General features: G+C 40.8%; 1 protein-coding gene across 3 annotated transcripts; it reads left to right on the forward strand.

Moving 5' to 3' along the window:
- The first annotated feature begins 548 nt into the window (after positions 1-548).
- Positions 549-12051, forward strand: tfap2c (transcription factor AP-2 gamma (activating enhancer binding protein 2 gamma)). Of its 3 annotated transcripts, XM_079186691.1 has the most exons (9): positions 591-629; positions 3265-3548; positions 4222-4677; positions 5147-5198; positions 6521-6592; positions 7150-7372; positions 8633-8751; positions 10117-10258; positions 10485-12051. In XM_079186691.1, the coding sequence occupies exons 2-9, from the start codon at positions 3501-3503 to the stop codon at positions 10777-10779; spliced, it is 1407 nt and encodes a 468-aa protein (XP_079042817.1). In that variant the 5' UTR covers positions 591-629; positions 3265-3500; the 3' UTR covers positions 10780-12051. The 3 variants fall into 3 exon arrangements, with proteins under 3 accessions (XP_079042818.1, XP_079042817.1, XP_079042819.1); XM_079186692.1 differs by lacking the exon at positions 3265-3548 and having other exon boundaries at positions 549-629; XM_079186693.1 differs by lacking the exons at positions 591-629; positions 6521-6592 and having other exon boundaries at positions 3053-3548.
- The last annotated feature ends 15003 nt before the right edge of the window (positions 12052-27054 follow it).

Below are 27054 nucleotides of genomic sequence, written 5' to 3' on the forward strand. Positions count from 1 at the left end.
AAGCACATAGTGAAGACACTTTGATCTGTTCATTAGTTTAAGCTAAAGTATTTGGGAGATCAGATAACAACAGCCATGTTAGGCCTTAAAAAGCTTCAGAGGCTTTTGAAAGCAGATTCTTTTGGTCAGCCTGCGGCGATGTGGCTTTGGGGGTGGAATTACCTCATCTTGAAATTTCCCCACATCTTATTTTCACCTTTTCTTACACTTTACCCTCTATGACATTGTTTCTTTTTTGCTCAACAATAGCAGATGATTATTAGATTAGCAATAATTGTATCTTGGTTATAGGTCTAATCTGGTAGGTCGTGCTTACTTTATTTAAAAAAAGAACAAGACTAATACATTTGCGCGCTCCCTTTCTCACCTTAATCAATGTTAATATAGACGTTTTTTTTTTTTTTTAATAAAACATGTTAAATGCGTGTTTTCGTCGTGGAACTCTAGATGGATTGTTTTGATTTATCCCACTCAGGTGTACTACACGGGATGGCGCATGCGCACTGCACGACTGTCAGGTGAAGGTGGCAACGTGAACCTCTCATGGTTTCACTCATTCGCTGCGTCTCAGTGGGATTGCTGTGACTTGAGCCTTGCAGATGTCTGTACTGGAGAGGATAGACTGGAGGGTGAGTTCTTTTCTCTTACAGCTGACTTAGTTTAACCCAACCTGCATCGTGTTTAGCGCCTTTTGCTGCTGAGCCTATATTTGCTTTACTACTTTCCACCATGATCACCTGTTTGTAAAGGCGCGGCGCCGTATGAGCTTTTGAATAACCCGTGATTAATGTCATAAGGCCTTATTCTCTCAAAAACTAATTTGGTTTGAGGCAATTTACAACGCAGTGACGCTGTTTTTGATACTATATATACATATAGTTAGCCATATTTCTCTTTCATGATTATAACAAGATAACCACAGCAGAGTTTTCATTTTATTTTATTGAATTATAAAAGTATATACGAGTTCTACACGAACATATGTAGATCACAAATGATTCAAATGCAGTTAGTCAGTACCACTGAGTAATGCAAACGTACTTTAATACACTTAATAGGTCGTATAAAATAAAGTAGATCATTTACAGTATATGAATAGAACCTGCATATCATACTGCCTTAATTGTGAATAGATCCATCATAAATCAGCCTTTAAAACATGATGTATTATGTTGATTGTATTACTTGATTTGCGTGACATTTCCAACGTGTCCCGGCATGGATCCATTTAATCTTTACACCTGACATCAGCTGAACCGGCAGTCACTGCAGTCGACTGTTATTAAAATGACAAGCTGAGCATCAGATTTGTTCAAAACATCACCGTCAGGCCAAGCGTGACTAACTCCCTTTAGGTCTGCTCTGCGTCTCTACACCGACGTAAAATAACATTTAATCAGCGCGCATTTCACTTCTGCTTCGCATCACAACGAGCCAAGGACCAACACGCAACAAAAAAAAGATAATCCTCAGCAGTCCACGTCCTGTTGTTCCCATGCACAGCCGATCATCACAGCATGCGCACGGACGCCACATGCTGTTACCCTAAAATACAAAGGTCTGTGCATTAATCTCACAAATCATAATCTGACATTTAGAACTTGTCAAATGATACAAAACCAATTAATGAAATTAGTCAAAATACTGCACATATAGCCTATACAGTTGCCCGCACTATTTTCTGTTGAGGAGGGAGATATTGTTTAATGATTTTTAAAGGTCTAGCAACTAAAATAAAATGGACTGAAACGTAACAAAATAATGGACAGTTAGGTCGTTATAAATAAATAAATAAATACAAAAACAGGAAAACAAACATCTTTTGTTCTCACTTTTAGGTTTTGATGCAGAGCTTCAAAGCAGCCTTGTTTTAGACATTGCAAAGCTCCACCAAAAATGTAAATGAAGTGAAGAAAGAGTTGTTTGTTGAGATTCTTTGAGCTTTAGAGGGTTTTTTTTGAGAGAATAATGCTGCTACACCCCTCGGGCTTATTGCGGTTTGAAACAAGCACTTAGCCACCACTGTGAAACACCGACATCACAATGTCATGGGTTTATTTGAATGACTATTATTCTAATCATGCATTTAAATCAGAGAGTTGCATTAACTTAATATCTTGCTGATTTGCAACAACAATAATAATAATAGCATTTAGTCAAGTAAAGTGGTATACAGTAGTAAGCTATTATTTTATACTTTACTGTACTGATTACATTATATGCAAATACCACCACTGCGAATAATAATAATAATAGTCATAATAATATTAATAATGATGATAATAATAATTCTAAAACAGGAATGATCAGTTTAGTAGGCCTTACATGTAAAATACTTCAAATAATTGAAGTTATTTGTATTGGTATATGCATATTTAAACATCAGTACTACAGTCAATAGGTTTTGTTAACCTACTTAGAAACTCTGAAAACACGTAGCCTATTGATACAGTATAATAGACAGAACATACCGCGTCTCTTCTTTTATTGTTAAATTAAGAACACCGTCAAAACATCAGAACATCTCGAACCGAGCACTGTGATTGGCCGAGAGGCATTCCTGAGCGTCACGACCTCACCATGAGGTACTCTGTAACCTAGCAACCCTACCATGCAACACTACTTAATCCGAGTTGTGTTAGTTCTGACACAAAATGTATGGCACTCCTAATTCCTCCTAAACTTATTTTTTTAATGATTGGAGGAATATTTTAAGAACTATAATTCTGAATATCCTCGCCACCCATCATCTCAGCAGGCTATGAGGATGTCTGTAAGGAATATAATCCTAAACTGAGCCTACAGGTGTCCTCCTACACGTTAGAAAGCCCTGGCCTCAAGTCACTGGTGGGGCTCGAGGAGATAAAAAAACAAACACGGCAAAACACACTAGTAGGTGGTGAGAGATTGAAAGCCACGAAAAGTTTCCTCTGGTAAAGTCAATGAGTTTACACGTCTGACGCTTCACAGACGGACAGAATTCTGATTGGCCCGATGTCCCGCCAATCAGCAATATTTTCATTTTCCTCTTTCACTGACATCACCGCGCAGGGTGACGCCCCCTCGGAGCGGCTGTGCAGATATAGTAGCCTTCAGTGCTAACGTGTGCACCAATAAGACTGAACATCGCTTTTTTTGTCCATAAGAGGGAGTCAAGTTTCTTAGTTGCACCGTTTTCGCCCACTTCCACACCAGAACTTCTGAACACAGTTGACCGGACAGGGGGGGGAGATATCGCTTGACAACGATTATTTTCTCCCATAGTGGCTGTTGGGATCTCATTTCTGTGGTTGGATAGTCGGTCGGTCGGTCGGTCAGTTCGCCCCTTCAGACTTCACTTCACAACTTCGCCTCTTCGCCGCAGCTGAAGAACAAGGTGGTTCATGATCACCAGGAAGCTTTTGATTTATTCATACCTGGATTAACTCGCAGACGAGACGATTTTTTTTTTTGGTTTCCAGTTTTTTTTTTTGTAGCAGAGAGCCTTTTTCTCTGTCAGAATGTTGTGGAAATTAGCCGACAACGTGAAGTACGAGGATGACTGCGAGGTGAGTTTCGATAGTTACAAAACGAGGGATACGTGCCTTTTTGATTGACATGTAACAAAAGTGTGCCATTCAACGACGAGGGTGACCACTATTTATTTGTATTTGTTTTATCATATGCTAATGTGAATGATAAGATAAACGAAGATTAAAGGAAAATCCTCGATCAATTCTGAAAAATAGCTGAGACGCCAGCTGTGAAAAAAGCACTTTTTCAGAATAAATGAACAATACTTATTTCTATAATACTTATATGACCGCAACAACAGTGATACATCTGATAATGATAATCATAAAAAGAAAAATAATACAAATAAAATATATTTTCCAAAAGTAGCATAGGCTTATTTATCACGCCAATAATTTGGGTCATTACTAACACGGGAGAACATTGTTATATTTCAATCCAATAATTCAATAACCAATTCAAATAATAAAGTAGCCTTCTACACGCTAATAATGATGATAATACTACTACTACTAATAATATAATATTCGTTAATTTTAAATGCAAAGCCTACATATATTCACGCTCGTCTCTAAACCATTGGGCAATCTTTAGCAGACATCATGCCGGTGGGTAACACACACTTGATTCCCTTGAGGGATAAATGTCACCACTACCTGCCATTTTGTTGTCAGCTATATCAGTTGACCTGTATCTTCCGTCCCTCAGGAAAGGCACGACGGCAACAGCAATGGGAACCCCCGGCTGCCCCACCTGCCAGCGGTCAGTCAGCACCTCTACAGCCCGTCTCCCTCCCTCTCACACTCGGCCAGTTCGGACTTCCAGCCCCCGTACTTCCCGCCTCCCTACCAGCCCATCTCCTACCCGCAGTCCAGTGACCCCTACTCCCACCTCGGGGACCCTTTCAACATCAACTCCTTACACCAGTCGCAGTCGTCGAACCAGCAGCAATGGCCCGGTCGGCAGGGCCAGGAGGGGCTCGGTGCGCACGGGAGGAGCGGACTGGCGAGTCAAATCCTGGGCCTGGAGGGCTCGTCCGGGGTGAGGAGGGAAGGCTTCCGCCGGCCTGAGCTGCTGCCCCCACACGTGCACAGCATAGAGTCGTCGGTTATTGGGGACAGCATGGGGATGCACGACATGGGGCACGGGCTGGAGGATGTTCAAGTGAGTGGATATAATTGACGAGTACTTGAAATTGCACCGAGGCGATACGGTGTGGAGGTCGCTGAGGTGTGTGCCCGTGCATGCACACTGCATGTGCTGAGTTGTACTTGCTGAAACAGATAGCCAAATACCATAATACATTTTGGGATACCATCCAAGCGGACAATAAAACTAAAGTTAATTACTTAGGTTATTGTTTATAAAACAGGGACATTATATTGATCACATACGAGGTTAGAAAAACAATCAAAACAATCTACCATATCATTAATTAATTACCTTAATATAGCTGCCATTCTCACTATAGCTACATTATTTTCTTTGAGAGAGAGTCATTTGGATAGACATTGAATATTTTTGATAGAAATTAATTTCAACTTGCTATGTCTCTATAATTGGTGTTTTTTTAAAAAAAACAATACAAACAATTGCCTAATGCTGCTTCTGTTCTTTTTATTTTTTTTATCAGCATGTAGATGACCACAGTGTTATTATGGCAGACCAGACAGTCATCAAAAAAGGTGAGTTTATTGCATGTTTTTGACTAATGTAATCTTTGGTCCAAAAAAACAACTACCCCCCCAGTTCTCTTAATTTGAAAAGAAAAAAACACCTTTTTAAGGAAATGCTGCCTGGGGTACATTTGTCTTTGTTCAACCAAATAAATATGCAGTAATTACTGGCAAGGGCTGGAAACTTACTGTAAGGATCGTATTTTTTCTCTCTCTCTCTACATACTTGGAATTGTCATAACAATTACTATAGTGGCATGTCAGGGCATTCAGTACAGCAAAAGAGGAGTGTTGTATTTGTACTTGCACTGCATACACTGATAATCCTCATAGCCATGAGATGCACTTATCTAAGCTGGCTGTGATCCTTACCCTATTCTGTTGGTGAAGGTGCTTGAATGGATGCCCAGTGGGAAAGAACTGATCCCTTTCAAAAACGACAGACTCTAGCTGACAAGACATGAAAATTGAGCAATCTCACAACCTCGGTGTTGACTGTGAGAGAAGAGGAAAGCTTTGGATCATCTTTAGGCTGGCTAAGCTTGCAATTGCAGCCCCTTTCAGTTCACGTTAACAGGAAATTATGAGTTGATCTTGAAGCAGTGTTTGGCTCTGCAGAACCAGCTTTTTGGCGGGGTGTGGCATTAGGCTTGCATGTGAAGGACAGTTTAGTTATTTGTCAGGACATGAACTGTTTTGAGGAAGAACTTATTCCCGCTGTTTTGTCACCAGGGCTTCATTAAACAGACTTTGAGTCAGAGATCAGCTTGAGCAACATTGTTCTACTGCTTAGCTTTCTTTCTACATTTATTCAAACCATACACAGGCAGATAGATAGATAGATAGATGGATTCTGCAAAAATGTACAACATAATTATATAAAATGTAAGCATATAAATACAGTTTTTACCTTTCGTTTAAAAATGTAAACCTCATGCTTTAGTTTCTCATTATCATGCCTGACAGAGATCACAGCGGTGGGGTTAATGCGATGATATTTATGTGATATTGTACAGTGAAACCTAACTTATTAACCCCAGGGCTACATTGTGTTTTTAAAAAAAATGTTTTAATCATTATAGCAAATATTGTTGCAATATTACGATGCATAGTTACAAGCAGAAAGCCATTAGCACGGCGCAGTAAACGCGTGTAAAAGTGTTCTCCATTTGCTACGGAAAGATGTGATGGCTCGTTATTATGTTCCCATGCTCAAGGGCACGCTATGGGCAATGTAGGTTTTCCACTTGTAAACGATGGCATGCCACTCCCAGCCATGTGCCCCAGAGGAGCCGTAAAGCACTGATGTGACTCTGTGATTTTTGTCTCAGTATTAGGACTACGAGGTGGCAGGAACCTTGATCGCTTACAGAGGACTTATTATCAGGGGGGAATTCTTGCGGGTGAGATAGCTATGTTCTGTAGTTGTGCTGTACTGTTTTGTTTGTCCGATGACTGTCACTGCTTTTGTGGGGGGGGGTTAAAAACTTCCTCAAACTTTTAGAACCAGCAAAAAAAAAACACACACACATTGTCTACCTAGAGCCTTTGAGACCAATAAATAAACAGAACTGAGGTGTATCTGTGGCTTAGACGAGGGGCTGTATGTGTGTATCTGTTTGTGGATGGTGTTTGGCATGAGGGCATTTCAGATGTTTAATCATCAGGCAAACAATGTTTGGAAAAACCACACAATATTTCCAAAGTCTTTCCTACAGCAGACGCTGGTTTTGTCAGTCGTGCAGAGCTGCATACACACTCTTCCTCGTGATTACGTACAAGAAAACACAGATTCCCTGTTGCACAGAAAGGATTAGGATGATTAGAGTTCATGTACATACACAGGAAAAGTGCATATATAAACAAATTCTTTTGCACAACCAGGATCGTCTTGCCTTTCCTTTTGTTGTTCTTCACTTCTTCAGCTTACCCACATTTTTTTCTCCCCCTCACCCTCCAGGGCCTGTCACTCTACCCAAAGGCAACGTGCTGGGTCTTCCTTTCCAGAAAGAGTCCCTGCTGGGCATGGTATCGAACCCCACAGAGGTATTCTGCTCCGTACCGGGCCGCCTCTCCTTGCTGAGCTCCACTTCCAAGTACAAGGTTACCGTGGCCGAGGTCCAGAGACGTCTGTCACCCCCTGAGTGCCTCAACGCATCGCTCCTGGGAGGTGTTTTACGCAGGTCAGAGCTCAGACTCATTCAACATGACAGCAAGTTGGATTTGATATTTCCCTGTTGCTGTTTGTTAAAGTCTTCAATATAACACATGAATACAGTAGCACCGCTTCACAAAAAAACAAGGAAATCTAATTTCAACATAATTAATTTCCTCTGTTTTTTTTATCAATATCTCTATTACCTGCATGCTTGGTAAGGTTGTCCGATTGCCTCAGATAGGAATAATCATCAAACTGAGAAGTAACAGCTCTGGAGATCTGTAGACTAAAGCTCAGCAAAAAGCTTTTCTAAAAGCACAGCTTGGCTCAGTTTCTCTGGCTCATCATTTTATTTTTTTTCTGCGTAAGGTTCGTGACATTCTTTGTGTGGTCTGCAATTTTGGTTTTCTGCGTCCTCTGGGGATAGGTTACATCAACAGTTAGTACCAATCTTAAGACTGTGTGTGTGTGTGTGTGTGTGTGTGTGTGTGTGTGTGTGTGTGTGTGTGTGTGTGTGTGCGTGCGTTTGTGTGTTTGTCAGGGGTTGCAGCATGGGTAGGTTTATCTGTGGCATCGCAGTTGACCTTATGGCACATATGTTAGTGTGGCAGTCTGTTGAGGGACTGTGATATGTTACTGTATGCAACACCCCTGACCGGAGCATTTTGTGCTTGGAGTGCACGTTTGCCACTTCCCATGTGCCTGTGTTAATGCTGACATGCACACACACGCGCGCAATCAGACATTTTTAAGTAGGTCATATAGCACTAGGAGGGGGATCGTTAGCAGGGGGGGGGGGGGCACTCGTACACACATGCCTCCCTAAAGATGCTCCCTCTCTCACCCGCCACGGAGAGGGAGGGCTCGCCCTCCAGCCATGCGTAAAACCGAATCGGCCATTGCAAGTGGGGAGCATAAGTGTTTCTGCGTGTGCGAGTGATTTCTCTGCTACGCTTTTTGAGTGGGTCAGGAGAGCCCGTTTGTGTGATATATTTGTTATCGCGAGTGCACAATGAGAACTTCTGCAGGAGTGAGTGCAAGACGTCCTCTGACGGGTTGTGTCTGCAGTGCGTTCTGCAATCTCTAGATCTTAGCTGACAGCACAATAATCACACACATCTATTCCTCCTAATTCAATGCCCTGAAGCAGATGCCAATCAACAAAATATTATGTGTGAAGCGATTTCAAATGCCATATTTTCTTTTTTTGTAATCTGCAGGTTTCTGTAAACAATAACATTTATATTAAATATATAATATACATTTTTGTGTTCTTCTTCTGCAGAGCCAAGTCAAAAAATGGAGGTCGCTCTCTGAGAGAAAAGTTGGATAAGATCGGGCTCAACCTGCCTGCAGGAAGAAGGAAGGCTGCCAATGTCACACTACTTACCTCACTAGTGGAAGGTATGACATGTCACTCAGTAGTGCATTGCACCTTCTCAGACGTAATTGCTGTTTGCGGTGGCTGGAATGTCGCCGCCTACGAGTGAGAACGTCAATCTCATTCACGCAGTATGTGTGTATTTAAAGCACCGCGCAGTATCTTAAGCCATTTCTCCCAACACTTTTCATTGTGGAAATACTTGATGACACAAAGGCAATGCGAGCAACGTAACATTTTATTTCTCCAGCAACTTTGTTTCATTTGCACGGCTGCACGTCAGCTGTCCTGTTGTTCCCATGGCGATTCTGTCCGTTTAGCCAAAATCAGAGTTGTTTTGAAGGCAAGCTGGTTGTCCTTGAAAATACATTTTCAACTCGGTCTTTTGATATTCTCAGCTTAGTGTCTGCATAACACTAATGGCGCAGCAGAACAGCTCACCAAACTTTTCAGCACCAACTCTACCACTGTGGTGTATTATTTAGTATTACACAGTACACGGTACTGTGAGCTATACGTTGTCGGACCACAGATCTTCAGTGATTCAACATCAGGGAGTTATGTGGTTGTAAAGATGAAACGCGACACCTTCACCTTTCCTTGTCAATGCGGTGAATACTAAAACCTCAGTCATACTCAGACAGTGACGCTTCACCAGGAAAATATTATCACTTTAATCACGTCTACCTGCCGCGGGCTGAGGTAGAATATTTTTTCCCTCTCTCGCTCCCTACATGCCTAATTCTTATAAATGGGCCGATGATTCTGTGCAGGAGAATGACTTGAGGCTTGTGTTATTTAGAGACCTTCAAAGCTGAATTAAGCCTTGTTATCTTGTGTTTGACTCGCCAGGAGGGCCTGCTGACCTTAAAGATTGTGCTTCTGAATAGCTTGCCCGCATCCTCAAGTGATGTGCGTGTCTATCAATAAGCGGAGCTGTAGGCGCCGTGGGCACTCTCTGCTAGCATTTATACACATAAGCCCATTATGACCATGCAAGTCAAACCACCCTCAAGACGGAAATATATTCATCTCACTAGCTCTTCTTCCCCCGAGCTAGAGCACTGAGCACAGCTGATTATTCTGTAGTTCAACTGCTTCACTTCATGTGCCTTGATGCTTGTGTGTATCAGGTCCAAAGCGGGGCTGCTCCTATAATGCTCTGAATTGATAAATTGCTGAAGTTCGGCCAGCTTACCATTTGATCTTTGCCCTGTGCGCCAGAGGACATGCAGTGATAATGCCTGTGTAAATATTAATAATCTTTATTCTTTCATAAATATACAGTCTTGGCTTGAGACCAAGAGCCAAGTGTCAACTTCGGTGGTGTCTTGGGTTTAGAGACTATTTTTCCTTTTCTCTTACAAGGTCTGTTTTTCTTCTCTTAGGTGAAGCTGTTCATTTAGCAAGAGACTTTGGATACGTGTGTGAGACAGAGTTCCCTGCAAAGGCAATTGCTGAATACCTGGGCAGGCCGCACGTGGAACGCAACGAGGTTAACTCTCGCAAGAACATGCTCCTAGCTGCCAAGTGAGTGTCTTGTCTGTACGGTTGCCTTTAATTCGCAAGGAAATACACCTCAAGCAAAGTAGGATATACCTTAACTAGAACTTTTTCACATTCTTATGTTGGTGCTATAACATTCATGGAGTACTGGAGAATTTTGCAGACTCCTTGCAGACTCGTGTTGAAACAGTACATGTGTTAGTGTGAGTATTTTCCCTCTTCCTAAATTATTCTTGTTTTCTACCAACAGGCAAATCTGCAAGGAGTTCACTGACCTGCTTACTCAGGACCGTTCACCTCTGGGCAACTCTCGGCCGGCCCCCATCATGGAGCCTGGAATCCAAGGCTGCCTGACCCACTTCAGCCTCATCACTCACGGCTTTGGCTCTCCTGCCATCTGCGCCGCCATGACCTCGCTTCAGAACTACCTGAACGAGGCGCTCAAACAAGTGGACAAGATGTACCTGAGCTCTGGTAGCGACACCCAGGGATCCTCAGACAGTGGAAGCAAATCTGCAGACAAAATGGACAAGCACAGGAAATGAGAGCTCAGAGGAGAATCCTTATGAACTTGAGAACCCCAGATTCCCTTAATCTTGCTGCCCTGTCTGCCCTTTTTGGATTTAAAAGAAAAAAATATCAATATTGATTGATAAGTATTGTCATTTTGAGAGCTGAATTTGTATGGGAGTGTGTGTGTGTGTGTGTGTGTACTTGCACTGTTGAATTGATATCCTATTTTTTTGAGAAGTGGATGATTTTTAAGATTGGCTGCAAATCAGCACCGACGACGGAACGCCTGTGTGATCTGGTCCGAATGGGAGCCCACCTTGTGAGGGCATTAAACACACCACATCATACTAACCACCACGCAGTTTCATTTAGTTGTCATTATCCCGATGCTACGACTATCGGACCTGCTCCCTGTTGACGAGAGGAGGGAAAAGAACAAAGTGTATACTGTTTTCTTTTCCCCATCTAAAGGACATCATTTCAAGATGAGTTGCTGTGGCTGTGAATTCCTCTCAGCCCACCCTCTCCCCTTCGTCTGGAGGCAAATCCTCTGATTTCCTGTGTCTCAATGGACTTGCAAAGGACAATTTTTATATGAGAAAGAGAGAGAAGAAAATCCACTTCATTTTCTTTCTTTCTTTTTTTTTGTGCTTGATTTGTACGACCACTTCAAAATGGATCCAGTGTTATTGTGCTTTATTCATGAAAGATGATTTGAATCGTATGTAGGCCGAGATGAGAAAAGACCATTTTTGGTTTTCTTGTCTGTTTTTGGTCAGAAACCAGAGACTTTACAGCCTCTTCAGTGTTCATGTGGATTACAGGCAGCAATGCTTCCATTGTTACTCTATCTTTTAAACCTGGCAGCGCTCTTTTTGTGACCACGTTAGGTATTCATCATTCTTAGTATTTAAAAAAAAAACCCAAGTTACCACCTACCTACCAACCACTTCAGTCTTGCCAGAGTGTATGTTTGTTGTGAGAATGTGTGTAAATGTATATATTTCTTTCTTTAAAAAATTTTAATTAGACATTAAATTCCAAACATAGAATTTTATCCAGTGTCTCGTCCTGGATGTAAATATTTTCTAATTTATGTTGTAATTTAATGGGCTTGTGTAAATAATGGTATCATTCTGGTGTATGGTTTCACTTTTTATGATAATGTCTTTAACTTTTATAAATGGGTTAGTTTTTTATCGAGTAGAGGTTAGGAAGTGGGCATGATATACTTTTTTGAAAATATGTAACAAAACAAAAGTTTCAGGAAAAAATAAAAAATAAAATGAAAGACTCGAGCCTGATTCAGTGAGTCGGTGATGTTGCCTGGGCCACATCAAAAACACACATTTTTGTGCACTATTGTTCTGTTGCCCCCTTATCAGCAGCGTTTCACAGATTATGGTTAAGTCATGGGTTGGAAGATTTTCCTATTAATAAACGGCAAAGAAAAACCCCAAACTAATGGGAACAGTAGCTATCATTATCTGCTCTCACTTAGCTTCACAAATAGGCTGTGTGGCTCAGCGAGGGCAGACACCTCAAAAATACATCATGTGATGAACAAAGATGCACAGCTGAGAGCAGACAAATGGCTTTCTATGTTTGAACATAGAAAACTTTGAACATAGACTGATTGCTCCAAGAGCCCATCTTGTGCTTGTTTGTCTCCTGCTCAATCTTTCTCTTTCCTATTTCTTACTTTTTGAGCAGGTGGGCCCCAACGTAAAGTGTCGATCTGCATCTAGTTTCAAGGATGTATTTCTTCTATTGGAAGTCAGTGCTGCAAGTTTCACACCGCTGACGATTCCTTTGATGTCTGTTCGAACAAGTTGTTATTTTTTAAAACTGCAGAGGAGATTTGCATGTGGCTGAATGTTGCTTAATCATCACTTGCCAAGCCAGTTCCTGCTGATTCATGTGGCCCTTGTGTTTATGTGTTTCAGGAGCTTGTGTCTTAGCCATAGTAACACCAAACCAGTGTGGAATGAAACACGTTTGTGCATTAGCATTGGACACACAGATTTGGATTCATGAGTAATATCAATTTTTAATCCACAACAATATATCTGATGTATTGCCCCAACATTTCTCCTATGTGCTGCATTAGCCTATAGCCATATATCCAGCACTGGAGGTCAATAGGTGAAACCAGTGTTTCACAAAGGCCAGGCTGCACGTTAAAGAGGCATTAGCAGCAGCAGCAGCAGTAGTGTGCCATACCTATCGGTTAAACAAGTATCAGCCTCTCCCCTCAGAACCTGTTAAACCAGACCTGTCAACCTGGTGGCTCATAGCCACTCAGCGGTTGACTTTAACTGCCTTCAGTTACTCGTAGCTTGTACGCTTGGCCCTGAGAGAGTATATAATAGAAGGAGGAGGTAGAAAAGGAGAGGGAGGTTGGGGTGGAGGGAGAAAGAGGCGGTGGACGTTGAGTGTCTTTGATGACCGGTTGAACACGGTTGAGACATCAACCTTCCTCTGTCTGAGGCTTTGATTGGAAGTTATTTGCTCTGTCCCTTCTCTCACGACTGTCTTTCATGTTGTCACTCTGTCAGTCACATGGCAGGGCTTTGTTTTGGCAGCCGTGAGCTATTATACACATGCACCTCTCACTCACTTTCTTTACGTTTGCCGTCAGCTGAGGCCCCCCTCTGGCCAACTGTGCTGAGTTAAGAGCTTGTCAGATGAGTATCTCAAAGGAATACTTCACCCACAAAATGACCATTTGTATCAAAAGCTCACCGCGTGTAACCTTGAATTCTTGAAGAAAACTTGTGTTTTTCTCACATGCCTCCACGGCCAGCAAAAAAGCTGTGAAGGGAGTAAATCCTCGCTGAATTTAACTAAATGGAGGCCAGGTTTAACAGCAGAAAAAAATGTATTTCAAATATCCATTTACAAACTCTCTCTCAACTTGTGCAATCCAAGTGTCATTTATCCAGTAGTATGCTCATGAAATGTTGGCAAAAGATTTGCTGTTTTTAAACCTGGCCTCCATTGACTTCATTTACTCAAGGATTTACTCCGTTTTTGGCTCCTTTGTTCGCCATGGAGGCATGTGAGAAAACCGTTTCTAAAACAAATTCAAGGTAACATGCAGTGAGTAACTGATATACAAATGGTCATTTCAAGCATGAGAGATTCCTTTAAGTATCCAATCTAACGTTGGACACAGCTGACTGTCATTTTATGAGCATTTACAAATGAAGTACCAGTCAAGGTAAACCATGTATACAATATTATAAAACATTTATGAGTTGGAAAAAACATGAATAGCTGTAACATCCTACCAGACAGTTGTTTTTAATCAGACCACACAGCACCTGTTTCATATGTCTCATGCCCTATCACATGTTTTCCAAAACACAAGGTAACTGGTCAAACATTTTCCTTCCAACTGTGAGACAGTATGAGTAATACACCTCTGACACACCCAATAAAGCTGGGAAAAGGAGGCGAGCATAGACTTGTTTAGCTTACCCTTTACCTTCGCCTCCTCGTCTTTAATGAAAAAAAACAGAAACTCTTATACTTCTATTATTTTCAGAGATTATATCTGACGTGCTAATATACTCTTTTGATCTCATTAGGATGCCCAGGGCTACTTGTCAACTCCAGATTCACTGAACTGTAGTTGTATTTCATGCCAGCTCTGACTGAATGACCTTTCTATTTAGGTCAGCTCAAGTCACATGGCAAAGCTGTCAGGAAAGGAAAATGGCGTCAAAAAGTAAAAACTTCATGTTATATTCATTTTGCCTCTCATTTCAATGTGACTGTATTTTTGAAATTATTCTTATTATATTATTAGCTAGAATGACTGCCTTGCGGTTGTTTGCCTCCACCAACCAGTCGTGTTGCTGTTTACATCCATGTTTCTCCCAAATGTCATCATTTTATCTTTTTGGAAATTTGTCATGATTAGTATATGAATTCTTAAATTATGATAAAAAAATGTGTTTGAGGTATCAGTGACCTCTGAACACCAAAATCGAATCAATTCAACCTTGAGTCCAAATGGATGTTTGTGCCAAATTTGAAGAAGTGCGCTCACGGTGTTGCTGAGATATGGTGATTGCGAGAATGACCTTGACCTTTGACATGCAAAATGTAATCAGTTCATCCTTGAGTTCAAGTGCCAAATTTGAAGAAATTTCTTCAAGGAGTTACTGACATATCGCGTTTACAAGAATGGACCTGATGAACAAATGAACATACGGACGGACAGACATACGGACAACTCAAAAACATTATGCCTCCGACCACAGCTGTCAGTGGCGCGGAGGCATAAAAGCTGAGGACAGAGAAAACAAAAAATAAATTTCTCATTAAAATCTGAAAATGTTCCCTGACTGTAACAAATGTCATTGACGTTTATCCAACATGTTCCCAGATACTGAGCACTTTACTCTCACCCCTTCCATTTAGTCCAACCACTTCCCTTCAACGACTGCCTTTAAAATCTGTTGTACATTAAGACTCATTTGCAGTCAGACTAATCGCTTGGTTGCAGTTCCCAACCACTGAAACCACTTTATGAGTCAAACCATAGTCTTAACATCCCATGTCACAAGCGACAAGTCATACAGACGACAGTTGATTCTCATGTGTAAATCAGGAGTCGAGGTCATTCCGAGCTCACTACGCACAGGAAGCAGATGATCATTAGAATTCAAAATATGTGTCTCATATTTGGAGAAAAAATGAAGAGTAAAATCACCCAACCCTAACTCCTATAAAATAACGTTCTCATACAACTTAAATGCACTCTTAAATATTTTTCGAGAGAAACCTTTGCTCCCGGACTACGGTCGCAGTTTGAAACAGTTTGATAAAGTTGTTAAATCTAAGAAAAAAAACGCTACAAAAAATGTCATTAGGTCAACAAGAGTACTTTATGTTATGTTTGTTTATGAGTTATGTTTATGTAAGTTAACATAAACCTAACCTCCTCTTAAGCAGATTTACGTGAACTTATTTTAAAGTTATTAGTGATACATAAAAAAATAAAAAAATGCAATCCACGACAGCATACATTTCCCTGAGCATGTAATTCACAATACAGTATCGATATACTGTATGGGAACGTCTTTTCTTGGCGATAGGGCTGAATATCAAGCTAATAGAATTTGCCATTTTAGTGGCTCTCTGAAATGAGATCAAGCGATGAAGAGAATAAATGAAATGTGTTAAATATGAGGAGAGGGTTGCAACTTTATTGGTACAATCCAATAAAAGTTTCAGCATTTTCAAAAGAAAAGGAGGAAAAAGCACATGAATTTCATATTCAAGAAGTACTTTTACTAAACTTAACTATTACTCATGCTTACGTGATCATAATGACATTAAGTGCAACTGAAATGCAATGCCACAGGGGAAATGGTTCTTTTGTGACCAACCTGAAGTGCAGTATTTAGCCTCAATCTTCGCCATTCATACAGGTCACCCATACAAACTCATCAAAATATTCTTGTTCATCACCACCTTAATTTGTTGTTGCCTGCTCCTCTCTCACAGGTGAAACAAGTGGATGGGGACATCATGTGTATTTTGATGATCTATTTAGCAAGCAAGTAAACATAATTCATATTACCTTTTCACATGTCTATTCCCTACATGTCCTACAGCAATCACTGTCATCAGGCTGAGTCAGGCCACCTGTGTCTAGTGAGGCAGCGGGTGGAGACATCAATTACTTGATTTATTCCTAAATTGATCATTAAGACATTGAATAAAATAGGTTTTCCTTAACCAGGTTTATGTGTTTGTTGATGCAGTGTGTATTAACCTCGGTGTTTGCTTGTTTTCTATTTGTGATTTTCCCCTTTTTCTTACATTGTGGTCGATCTGGGCTGAAGGGTGGGGGAGCATGAAATTCATTATAGGGGGAAGAGTGTATCAATAATTGTTCAGCTTTAAATATTTTTGAAATTCATTTGTTTGCTATATTCCTGTTAGGAATATTTTGGTTTACTTAATCACATGCATGCAGTGGTGCAGTCCAATTAGGGTTATATAAAGGGGTATATAAAGCCACTTAGGCATAGACTGTGGGAGAGTTGCTGTTGGCAACTTGCTGAGGCAGCTTAACTCAGTTATTTTCTTAATTTTCCATTAACTCTTGGTTCTCCGCTGTTTCATTGTGATTCATTTCTTCATTTCAACATCTTTTTTTTCTTCTTACCTCCAGTGTCAGTCAGCCAAACTAAAATCCCTCATTCATGTAGAATAAATACCAGCAACACTACAATAGCAACCTATAAAAAGATGCAGACATTGGTGTAAAATTCACTAAACAAAGAAAAACCCAAAGAAAACAAACGAGTTTCAAGAGGCTTTTCAAAGATATGCATTCTGCTTCTCTGAGACGTCATCTCTGGACCAACAGCTGGTGTTAACTACTCAAGGAGGAATGCAATGCACGAGAATTAGCTACTCAGTTTAAATTTGGCGGAAAGAGGAAACTGCAATTAAGAGACAAATGCTCAAATATTCATTTCCTACAAGTCTTTGCTTTGCTGTCTTGGATTTATATTTGTTGTAGTGTTTACGTGTTGTTTTGAGAAAGGTTTGAGTTGTGTCTACTCCAAATGTGACTCGTTCCTGTGTGGCATGAAACACACCTGGAGTTAAAGTGAGCGAACTGTGCTGGTATTTGCCCGCTGTGCTGTACTTTACAGCAGTCAGAGAACATGGCGAGTCAGATTGGCTTTACACATGCTCACTGTGAAGAGGTTGTTGTAACATCCTGACAACTATTTTATTATCTCTTTCCAATCCGGTGATGATCAGCAGCTATTTTTATTTTTTTTATTATAAGAAAACCTTTTTAGAGATGTGGAAAAAGAGGTTCAACCAAAAAGATTAAATGAAAAACCCTCACCAACCCCTTAACCAAATTAAGTGGTTTAGGAAAAAAAACCTTATTAAACCTTATTTTGAAAAGACATTATGCATGTAACAAGCGCAAATTGACATGTCTTCCCTACTATAAGTCCAAAACTGAGGAGAACGAAAAGCGTCATAGTCTGAAGCCTAGGAGCACTGACCAAGCTGAGGTGTTTGACGGGTTGAGAATGTGTTGACAAATAATACATACATTTGAAAAGTTGCCTATGATGTTAACAATTTTAACTAATGAAGTTAAATATGACATTGCATTAATATGATTGGTGGAATAATGTACTGACATTAAAAGATTGACACTCATCAGAGCTGAGAGTTTTGTATTTCTGTTTTGTGTGTGTGGAGGATGGGGGTGGGGTGTAACTGTGGGGAACGTAGTTCAATAATGAGAGCATTAGGCCGCTATAGTAGGGGTGAGCTGAGTGTGTGTGTGTGTGTGTGTGTGTGTGTGTGTGCGTGGAGCGGGGGGGTGGCTTGGTGGGTTGCAGCCTAATCCCTGAGGAAAATGTGGAAGAAATTAATCTAAATTACAAGGATGAGGCTAGTCTGGAGTCTGGGTCTGGAAGGGCTACAGAGGGAAGGGAAGGAGGGTGAGCGAGACAGGGGAGGAAGAGGGAGACAGCCATTACTTCTGTCCTTTTCTGAATTTTGGTCACTGTTTTTTTTTTTCTTCTTTTTTTTCTTCTTTTCTTTTTTCCTCATCCTGTGGGAATGAGGTGGCCTGTCTTCCTTCCTCTTTGGCTTGCCACCCAGACGCCCCTCCTTCACTCACTCACGCATAGGCCTCTTACCAATTAGTCAGCATTGCAGCCGCTGCCGGCGTGGACAGGACTGCAGGGACCTCTCAATCCCTGCTCTCCTCCCTGTGCTATCTTCTCACAGACAACAGATGTCTTGGTTTCTCAGGGAACATGCATCTCTTTGCTGGCCTCTTGCAGCCTCTGCCACAAAATAAAAACCCTTCCCCTCTCTCTTCAAACCCGAGCTATTAGCTAACAGGAAAGAGATTAGCTGTTGGAGAGGCCAAAACAGTCTCTATCACACAAATAAGAGCACATTCGCACACAAACACAGTCCAACACCAGGAAGAGCCCCTTCTTCTTTCTTATTTACCCTGACACAAAAACAGATAAATTACACAGGATGGTTGCCGCCGTTGATCTATCTAATGAAAAGCATCTGGCGTCTCCCTCTGCTAAGCAACATACAAGCAAGTCTTGTTCACCTAGGTCTGAGCACAGTAATGGGAACAAGCTGTTTGGTCAACAAACAGGCCTGTAAACACAAATGTACTGAGCTTTACACACTGTACTCTTTCACTCGTTTACCAGAGTCAGAAATCATGAGCATAAAGTATACAACAACAAAGGGATCATACGTGGTGTCACCGGTCACTCAGTTGTTTGTTTCTCAAGAGGTTTAGCACAAATAACTGTCCATCATGGATCAATAGAAAACGAATAAATCTTGAAAAGTAACATTTGTTGCTCATTGTTGTTACTGTTAATGGGATTATGGATTAGCAGGGATTATTGATCTGTCTGTGTCTCGCTGTTCATCAGTGCTTCGTCTCATCATTGACCCACACATGGTTGATTCCCAAGCTCAGTGAATGTCTGAGACTGTATGGCTAAAGCAGGGGTTAAGGCCAGAGTAATGCCACATCGCATCGATGAAGCATTAAAGAGAGTTTCTCCGAGACCACCTGCTGCCATTATCGTGCTGTTCTCACAACATGCTAATGTTAATTCGACAAAATGCTCAAGGAAGGTATGAGAGTGTAGAGACCTTCTGCCTAATGGCAACTTTTGGTTGGCAGTCACTCCACTGAGGACACGCTACAATACATTGTTTCCCTCAGCAAGTTTTTTAGCAGAGGATTTAACCAACGTGGATTCTAGTACATCTCATCTCCTGATCATTTCATTTAGTCAAAATATTCTCACACAATGGTTCGTATGATATCTTGCGAATAGTTATTTTGTTGTTTTTTGTGTGCGCTTTCCTACGAATGTACAGTGTTCTGCGTTGTTTAGGCAACAAAACAACTTGGTTAGGTTTAGGAAAAGATTATGGTTTTGGTTAAGATAATTATGAAAGTGGTTTTACTTAAGTACGTAAGTCATGTAAAAAATAAGTAAACGATTTTAACATAACGATGGAAGTGTCGCTACATGGAAAATTCATTAAAAATAAGTCAACATTGCCGTATGGGTTTCACAAGGTCTCCTTGGTGAAAGTCTGGTGATTTTAGACCCACCCATTCACCCTGACCTCCTCCCTAGCCGGTTACGTGGATTACATAGGAATTGATTATGTGGGTTGTAAAGACATTATAGTGCATACATAGGATATCAAGAACGATGTACTGAATCTAACAAGCAGTTTTTGTCTTTGTCTTTTATTTCCCTTGTAGAGTGTCATGCACATTGTGTACAAATTACATGCAATTGCTGGGAAAGAGCAAAACCAACCACAAGACCTGACTGTAACGACATCAAAAGCAGCACAAGTGTTCCCCTCCTCAGTCACACTTGCTCGCTGAACTCGCTATATGTCTATTCCCCATTCAAAATGTATCCTCAACTCATGGTGCATCGTCTCCCTCGGCATGTCATCAGGCTGGACAGTCTCATGAGACTTTACAGACATAACATCTCAAACATTACACATCTATGAAGAGTGAATGCCTTCACAGTGCACACACTAAACTCTGTCAAGAGTCAGTCATGGTCACTCAACAATTAAACCCCCCCAACAACAACAACAACTCGTGTCTCGAGTCTTCAGCTGTACGTTATGAGGGGGAAACATTTAATACTGGAGAACGGGAGTCGTTACAACCAGGGAGATGGTGCATCGAGTGCACACGATTATGTGTTTGTGTGTTGTCCACACTTCAGAGCAGGAATGCCCATAGGCAGGCACCAGACTTTATGGTTCAACTAAAGGTAAAGCTCATTACTTTGGCAGTCCCTAACCAGCTGTACTGCATGGTTTAAGCTCTGGCCTCAGGCACTTTGACTTCCACTAATAAAGATAGCAGAGCAGAAGAGAAACATGTAGATATGTGGGATTCGGCTGAGAAAGGGGTAGAGGATAAAGCAAAAATGGCAAAGAAACAGAAGTTAAAAACAAGAAAAAGACTGAATGAAAGATGATAATGATGATCATTATGCTTGTAGAGCGTTCGATAAATTCCAGAACATCAGGCACATAACATTGCAGGAACAGACACTGGCAGATTTCAACAGGGGTTGTTAAAAGCATTTCTTAAAACGTGTGTTTTACGGACAGCACAGATAGAGAAAAGATGAGAGACGAGATTTTCAAATAATTTTCAGTGAATAAAAAACGATTGAAAACAGTACCTGGTCAAATTCTTTCAAACTCAAATGCAACCTTCCAAGTTAATTAAAGAGCAGAAACCAAACATGGTAAGGTACGTTTTAGAGGTAGGAAATAGCCAAATGAAAAGATACATATCTGCCAAAGCAAGAGAAAATAGTAAACATGTGAAGCCAAAGCTGCTTTGAATGGATTTCTTTGAAAGCAAATGCTTCCAGTATGGAGTGAATCATTGTAAAACCACATTCATTTCCTGCCTGTGTTTATCCAAAGAGGGATGAGATACAAAGCTGTCCGGACTTGTTTGCAGTGTGCTGTGCAGAATGGTGTACAGAGAGAGATGCGCTCATCGCAGACAGGGAAAGGCCATACTTAAGTAACTTGTAGTAACACTTATAGGAATAGTAGTTTGACGGTCTCATGGCTACTGGATCAAAATGTATGTATGTTAACAAGCAACATTCAGTCCAGGCTTTATCTTTTAGAAATAAAATTTTCACTTTCAACCAAAATTATAGAACATAAACAACTGTAACTGTTCTTCCTAAATTTGAACAAATCTTTCATGAATGATTTGATCAAAGACACAGAGCCATTTTCTCCTCTCCTCCCTCTGCTTATTCCTTCCTTCCCCGGCAATTTATCCAACCCATGTTTGGCATATGGCAGCCACAGACTTGCATGCCTCAATTATGTTGGACGCTATTGTGTTGGAGGGAGGGAGAGAAAGGGAGTGATGTTTACAGTACCTACCCATGGCATCCGGCCACGATGCTGTTTCTGCATAAAGAGGGAAGGTGGTGATGAAAGGTGTCAGTGTCCACTGTCAGATTGGCGTACCTCCTCTTTAAACAACAGAAATAGAGAGACAGAGAGAGGAGGAAAGTGAAACAGCGGAGCTTTTTTCTGCTGTGGTTTTAGTTAAAAGACGGACTGAAGGGCTCAGAGAGAATTTGACGTTCTGGTATTATTAAGGGCGGACTTTGTGTGTATAATTTAATTGATGCAAACACACATTTCACCAAAATCTCAAAATGTTTGAACTGACTGAGATGTGCTTTTTTTTATATGTCTGAAAAGTGTTAGAAATTGGTAAATATATTCACTACAAACATTGTTATTAAAAAGTAAAAAAACTAAAATCATTCACTTTCAGTTCTGCTTAGTTATGCGTTTTGTGTGCCTGTGTTTATGTACATCAGTTTGTGTGTGTGTGTATGTGTGTGTGTTTGAGGGATGGTGTGAGTGAGAACATTGTATTATGTGTACACTAACATGCACCTGCCTATCCTGGATATAAAAAAAAGAGAGGAGGCTAAATTAGCGTGTCTGCTACTGACAACGTTTCTGCTGATGCAACTGCTGCTGGAGAAACTGGCATGTCAAAGGAACAACAAAAAGGAACATGAAGAGCACAAGGGAGAAACGAGAGAGATCCCAGATGTCCGTGATATGAGGGCGATAAAGCTCATATCTCAGCATGTTTACACTCCGAGAACTGCTGCTGTATCTGATTGTTGGGTGAGAAACAAAGGTGTCACGCCTATCAAGGCAATCTGTCAACACCCTTCAAACCAACAATGTCATCCGTACTCCTTCAGAAATACTGATGAAATCATTGTACCGTTTCATACAGGATATGACACTACATTTTCTCATACCATGGCTTTTAAACACCTCAGTCATAATTTTCAACTTGAAACTCTTGTTTGTACTAACATGAAGCAGCTCTGCCAAAGCAGGGTAAGAAGTATAAGATGCTGGTGACTCATTTTATCATTCATTTTTGAAACCAGGATCTGTCACAGAGTTGGGAAATCAGATCAGATACAAGGACTTCATAAAACACATCCTGGTGTGGAAGCACCTGTTTCGTGTGTGTGCGTGTGTGTTTCTGCATGTGTATGAGAGTGCTATGAGACACTAGACATCTAGTAACACGCCTTTCGTACAGTATTTCATAACAATTTCCCAATTCACACCCCGGATAACAATCTTTTGTAATATTCTGGGCTACTGTATGTAAATTGTATATGTTAACTGTAGAGTTATGATGCCTCAAATGCGGATATATTAGCTTTATCCCATCTGTTAACACATAAGAATATGCAGAGTAACATACAGACTAGCATGCAGAATAATAATCTGTACAAATGTAACGTAACACAGACAAACTCTTATAATGAAAATAGACCATGGCAGCCTTATTGTGTGTGTAGGTGTGTGTATGTGTGTTTGTGTTCATCTATGCATGCATGAGTGAGTATGAATAAGAGCCTGAGTGTATGACATACACATGAGTGTGTAAGTGTATAAGTCTGAATGCGTGTGTGTGTGTGTGTGTGTGTGTGTGTGTGTGTGCGCGTTTAGTGCTTTGTGCAAACAGACGGACAGAAGTCTCAAGCAGGGAGAAAAAAATGTGCAGCTTGAAAATATCAGTCTTGTTCTGACATGTCTCATCATTTTGTGCTCTACACCAACCGCCTCTCTTAAAGCACAGCTGTCTATTGAGCAGCTTGACAGTAGCAGCAAGTTCACGCCACCAGCTCATCAAAAGAGAAAACTTGAAACTTCTAAAAGTTATCAATTCATACAACTAATGTACTCCCATTTAAATGAAGTCAAAATCATTTTAATTTAGATCGTACTGGAACTTTATTTCTTAACGGAAAAACAGAATATGGTAAACGGGACAAATCTGACAGAACAATCTCCAAAGGTCTGCATGTGTGGCAGTAATACCAGAGAATACAACACAAACACCGTCCAGCTCCGGGCAGTAGGGAAAAGAAAGACACTCTGTATTGTAAAGTATCTGTTTTGAAGTTTCTCTTTGGAGACAAAATAAAGTCATTAGATAAAGAAAAAAAAGTAGGAAAAACCAGTCAGTATTTACTGATTTATTGCAGATGAAGGCAAATGTCCAAAAGGGAAATAGGTAAATTAGCTCTCCAGAAAAGCTGAGCTTACAACATAAGACCATTTCCTCTCTTCACAGGTCAGTGCCGTGAGCTATACAGCATAGCCCCCTGCCCCTTCCCCCGTACTGTCCTCTCTCCTTACTTTACCTCAAAGGGGGAACATATTCTTAACTGCCTAATCTCCATCTGATTCCAATTTCCTCTAAGTGTCCCCTTGAAAGCGATTTCCTTAAAGAACTTAATCTGTATCCCTCGACAAAATCATGTGCATACTCTTAACTGTTTATTCTGATGCTTTATTTAAATGTGAGAGAAATCTGAGTTCATACTATGGTTGTAAGGATGATAATAATGTGGGACAGTGCACTCTAGGGTTAGGTCAGAGGTCACGGTGAGCCTCAGAGCAGCCCCCCTGCAGCCGGTAGGAATTCAAAGTCTAGCTTGAGAGACGCTGGCAAAGTCTGGACGTCAACTTCCCCTTACTTTGGCTCCTTTGCTTAAAAACAGTGGAGCAGTTAAGTCTGCCTTCATTGGAGCCACACACGTGTTCTTTCTGACCTGTGATCAGATCCCACCAGTGCTTTCAAAAGTCAAATCGGGTTAGGAACGTCCTTGCTTCTCTCACTGGCTCAGGTCCTGCCAGCTCTTCTTTTTCTGTGTAATTATCGTTCTGGCAAGATGCCATGATAAAGACGTTGGTTCACACTGGGCGAGACTCAGGGCAGCTTTCCATTACAGGGAATCAAACTTACAGACGTAAAAAAGATACAGACAAATGAATTGTGGTTCAACATCATGGTGTTTTGGTGGTGACACCATAGAGGTCTGCAGGAATTACAATTAAACATAGAATTTGGTACTGGAACTGGTAGACTGCTGTGATATGTGTTATCAGTGTTGTGCAATAATCATACATCCAACTCATTCATAATAATTCATAATAAGGGGAAGCAATCGCGTTGGAAATGGCTTTCACAAAATTTAAATGTCTAGAGGTACTGAAAAGGAGTAGAGGAGTTATGTTCACTTTCTCAGCCCAAGGAGAGTTATTGTGGTTTTGTATTATCCACAATGTACATTTTTGACACAATGGCAGTTACAAAGTACAAAAACAAAGTCATTTAGTGTATTTTTTTCCTGTATAGTGATGTGCCTTTGTCTGTAAAAATGTGATTCTGTTTCTCTGAGGTGCTTTTATAATATTTGTTTTTCTGTGTGTATGTTTCTACTTTTGGCCACACTGCAGATCAATCACCCTTTGGGATTGTAAAAATGTCATATTTTTTAAAATGACGTATACAACAGTGTGTCTCTAACGTGGCTATCCTTATTAACAGGTATTGTATTGCACATTGGTAGACACATTTCAAATGAAATTTCCTGCAACTGGAAAACATACAAACAAACAGCTGGCTAAGCCTCCTATAGCTGCTGCTATCACCAAATCACTCTCATTTAGTACTCTTAGCCAACAGTATAAGAAACTGCAAAATCTCATTAGTGAGCTTGTAATTTAATAATGTTTAAACGGTCAGAGGAGAACCAAACTTTTCACTGTGCACTGTTCTCAACCATTAAAAACAAATAAAAACAACAAGCTAATTAGGAACTCCCATTTTATTAGTGAACATACTGTGGTGGAGATGGATGGAGTTACACGGCATAATGTATTGCTACTGCTGTTATGCATGCATACACATGCACATAACTACACAAACGGCCTCCAAAACATGGTCATAAAGTCGAGCCATAAATGCTAAAAGTCACACATGCAGAAATATGCAGGGTTGGGTAGTAACAGTATATATTATGGTGTAGTCAAAACAGAAACAAGTTACATTATATTACATTAATTACAAAAATGTATGACTCTTCTCTACTTGTGCTACTGTTTACTGCATTATAGCTTATTTTTTTTTAAATGACTTGGTTGGCATTTTACGCCTTTGTTAGGTAGCCAACAGTGGGGTGCTAACCGGAAATGATTGTAAAGAGAGAGATGTGGAATGAGAAATTCAAACCGGGGACATTGCAGTTCATGGACAGAGCCTTCCACTCCACAGCGGAGTAAACCCGTAGTAAACTCAAATTTAACCAGCGTCTGTTTTTTAACGGCAGCAACAGAAAGTGGGAGTCCGGGCAATCCCCCTCAGACTGGTCACAACAGTATTGCATAGATGTCTTTGACTTAACGTCAACACTTTCACCTCTTAACATTCTGTGTTGATAATGTTACCCTTAGCAATGAGTGAAAGCAGGACATTAAGTTCAAAGACTTTAAAAAATGAGGAAGTTTTCTGTTTGTATGCTTTAGCTTTTCTTATATCTCAAATAAATGATCTGAGAGCAATTTATCAGGAATTCAGAATATAAGATTTTGGATTATCATGAATTTCTTACATTACTAATTAAAAGCGCAGTGTTTTGCCATTACTATAATAAATATTATTATATTATATTCTTCATTCAGCCTGTGACTGTCACATCACAGAGTTGCTGGCGTTTATCACATGGCTGGCATACACATACACACACACACCGACACACCTACACTCACACACACACACACACACGCTCAAACTCACAAACACTGATGAGGGCGCCTCAGTGAGGCAACAGGTAACAGTGAGTTAAGCCTGTATTAGGAAGATGAATGTCGCTGATCTCCCTCTGCTCAATCTACTGTGTCACACTAAGCATAGAGGAAATGTGTGTGTTTTAAACTCGCACATGTGCTCACATACATGTGTCAATGTGGGGGTTGGGGGGATTGTAGAGCAGCATGTACACACATAAACATCCTCCGGGCAATGGGAGTCATCCTGGGAATATTTATCTTTGCTGGTAACGCAAAGAGGCAGCCAACCTCTAATCTGGCCTTCAGCTATTTTCACTGAAATCTCCGACAGGGAGGGCGGGGTGGGGGGTGGGGGGTGGGGGGGATGAGGAGAAAGAGGAAGGAAGGAGGGAGACGGCGAAGTCAGTGGGGAAGGAAAGAAATCTCTGCAAAGGTAGAGGATGCAGGCAAAATAAGTGGGAGAGACAGGGCTTGTCTGGTGCATGTGCATGTGCATTAAATGTGTGTGTTTCTTGACATCCCAGTGTGTCAGTGTGTGTATATAGAGATTA

This window comes from Pholis gunnellus (assembly GCF_910591455.1).
Source record: "Pholis gunnellus genome assembly, chromosome: 3".
Taxonomy (NCBI): Eukaryota; Metazoa; Chordata; class Actinopteri; order Perciformes; family Pholidae; genus Pholis; species Pholis gunnellus.

Bases quoted from the DNA above. Each gene is read 5' to 3' on its own strand.
- tfap2c (XM_079186691.1), top strand. From the start codon at position 3,501: ATGTTGTGGAAATTAGCCGACAACGTGAAGTACGAGGATGACTGCGAG. The intron at 3,549-4,221 runs GTGAGTTTCGAT...TCCGTCCCTCAG, and splicing joins AGTACGAGGATGACTGCGAG to GAAAGGCACGACGGCAACAG. The intron at 8,752-10,116 runs GTATGACATGTC...TTCTTCTCTTAG, and splicing joins ACTTACCTCACTAGTGGAAG to GTGAAGCTGTTCATTTAGCA.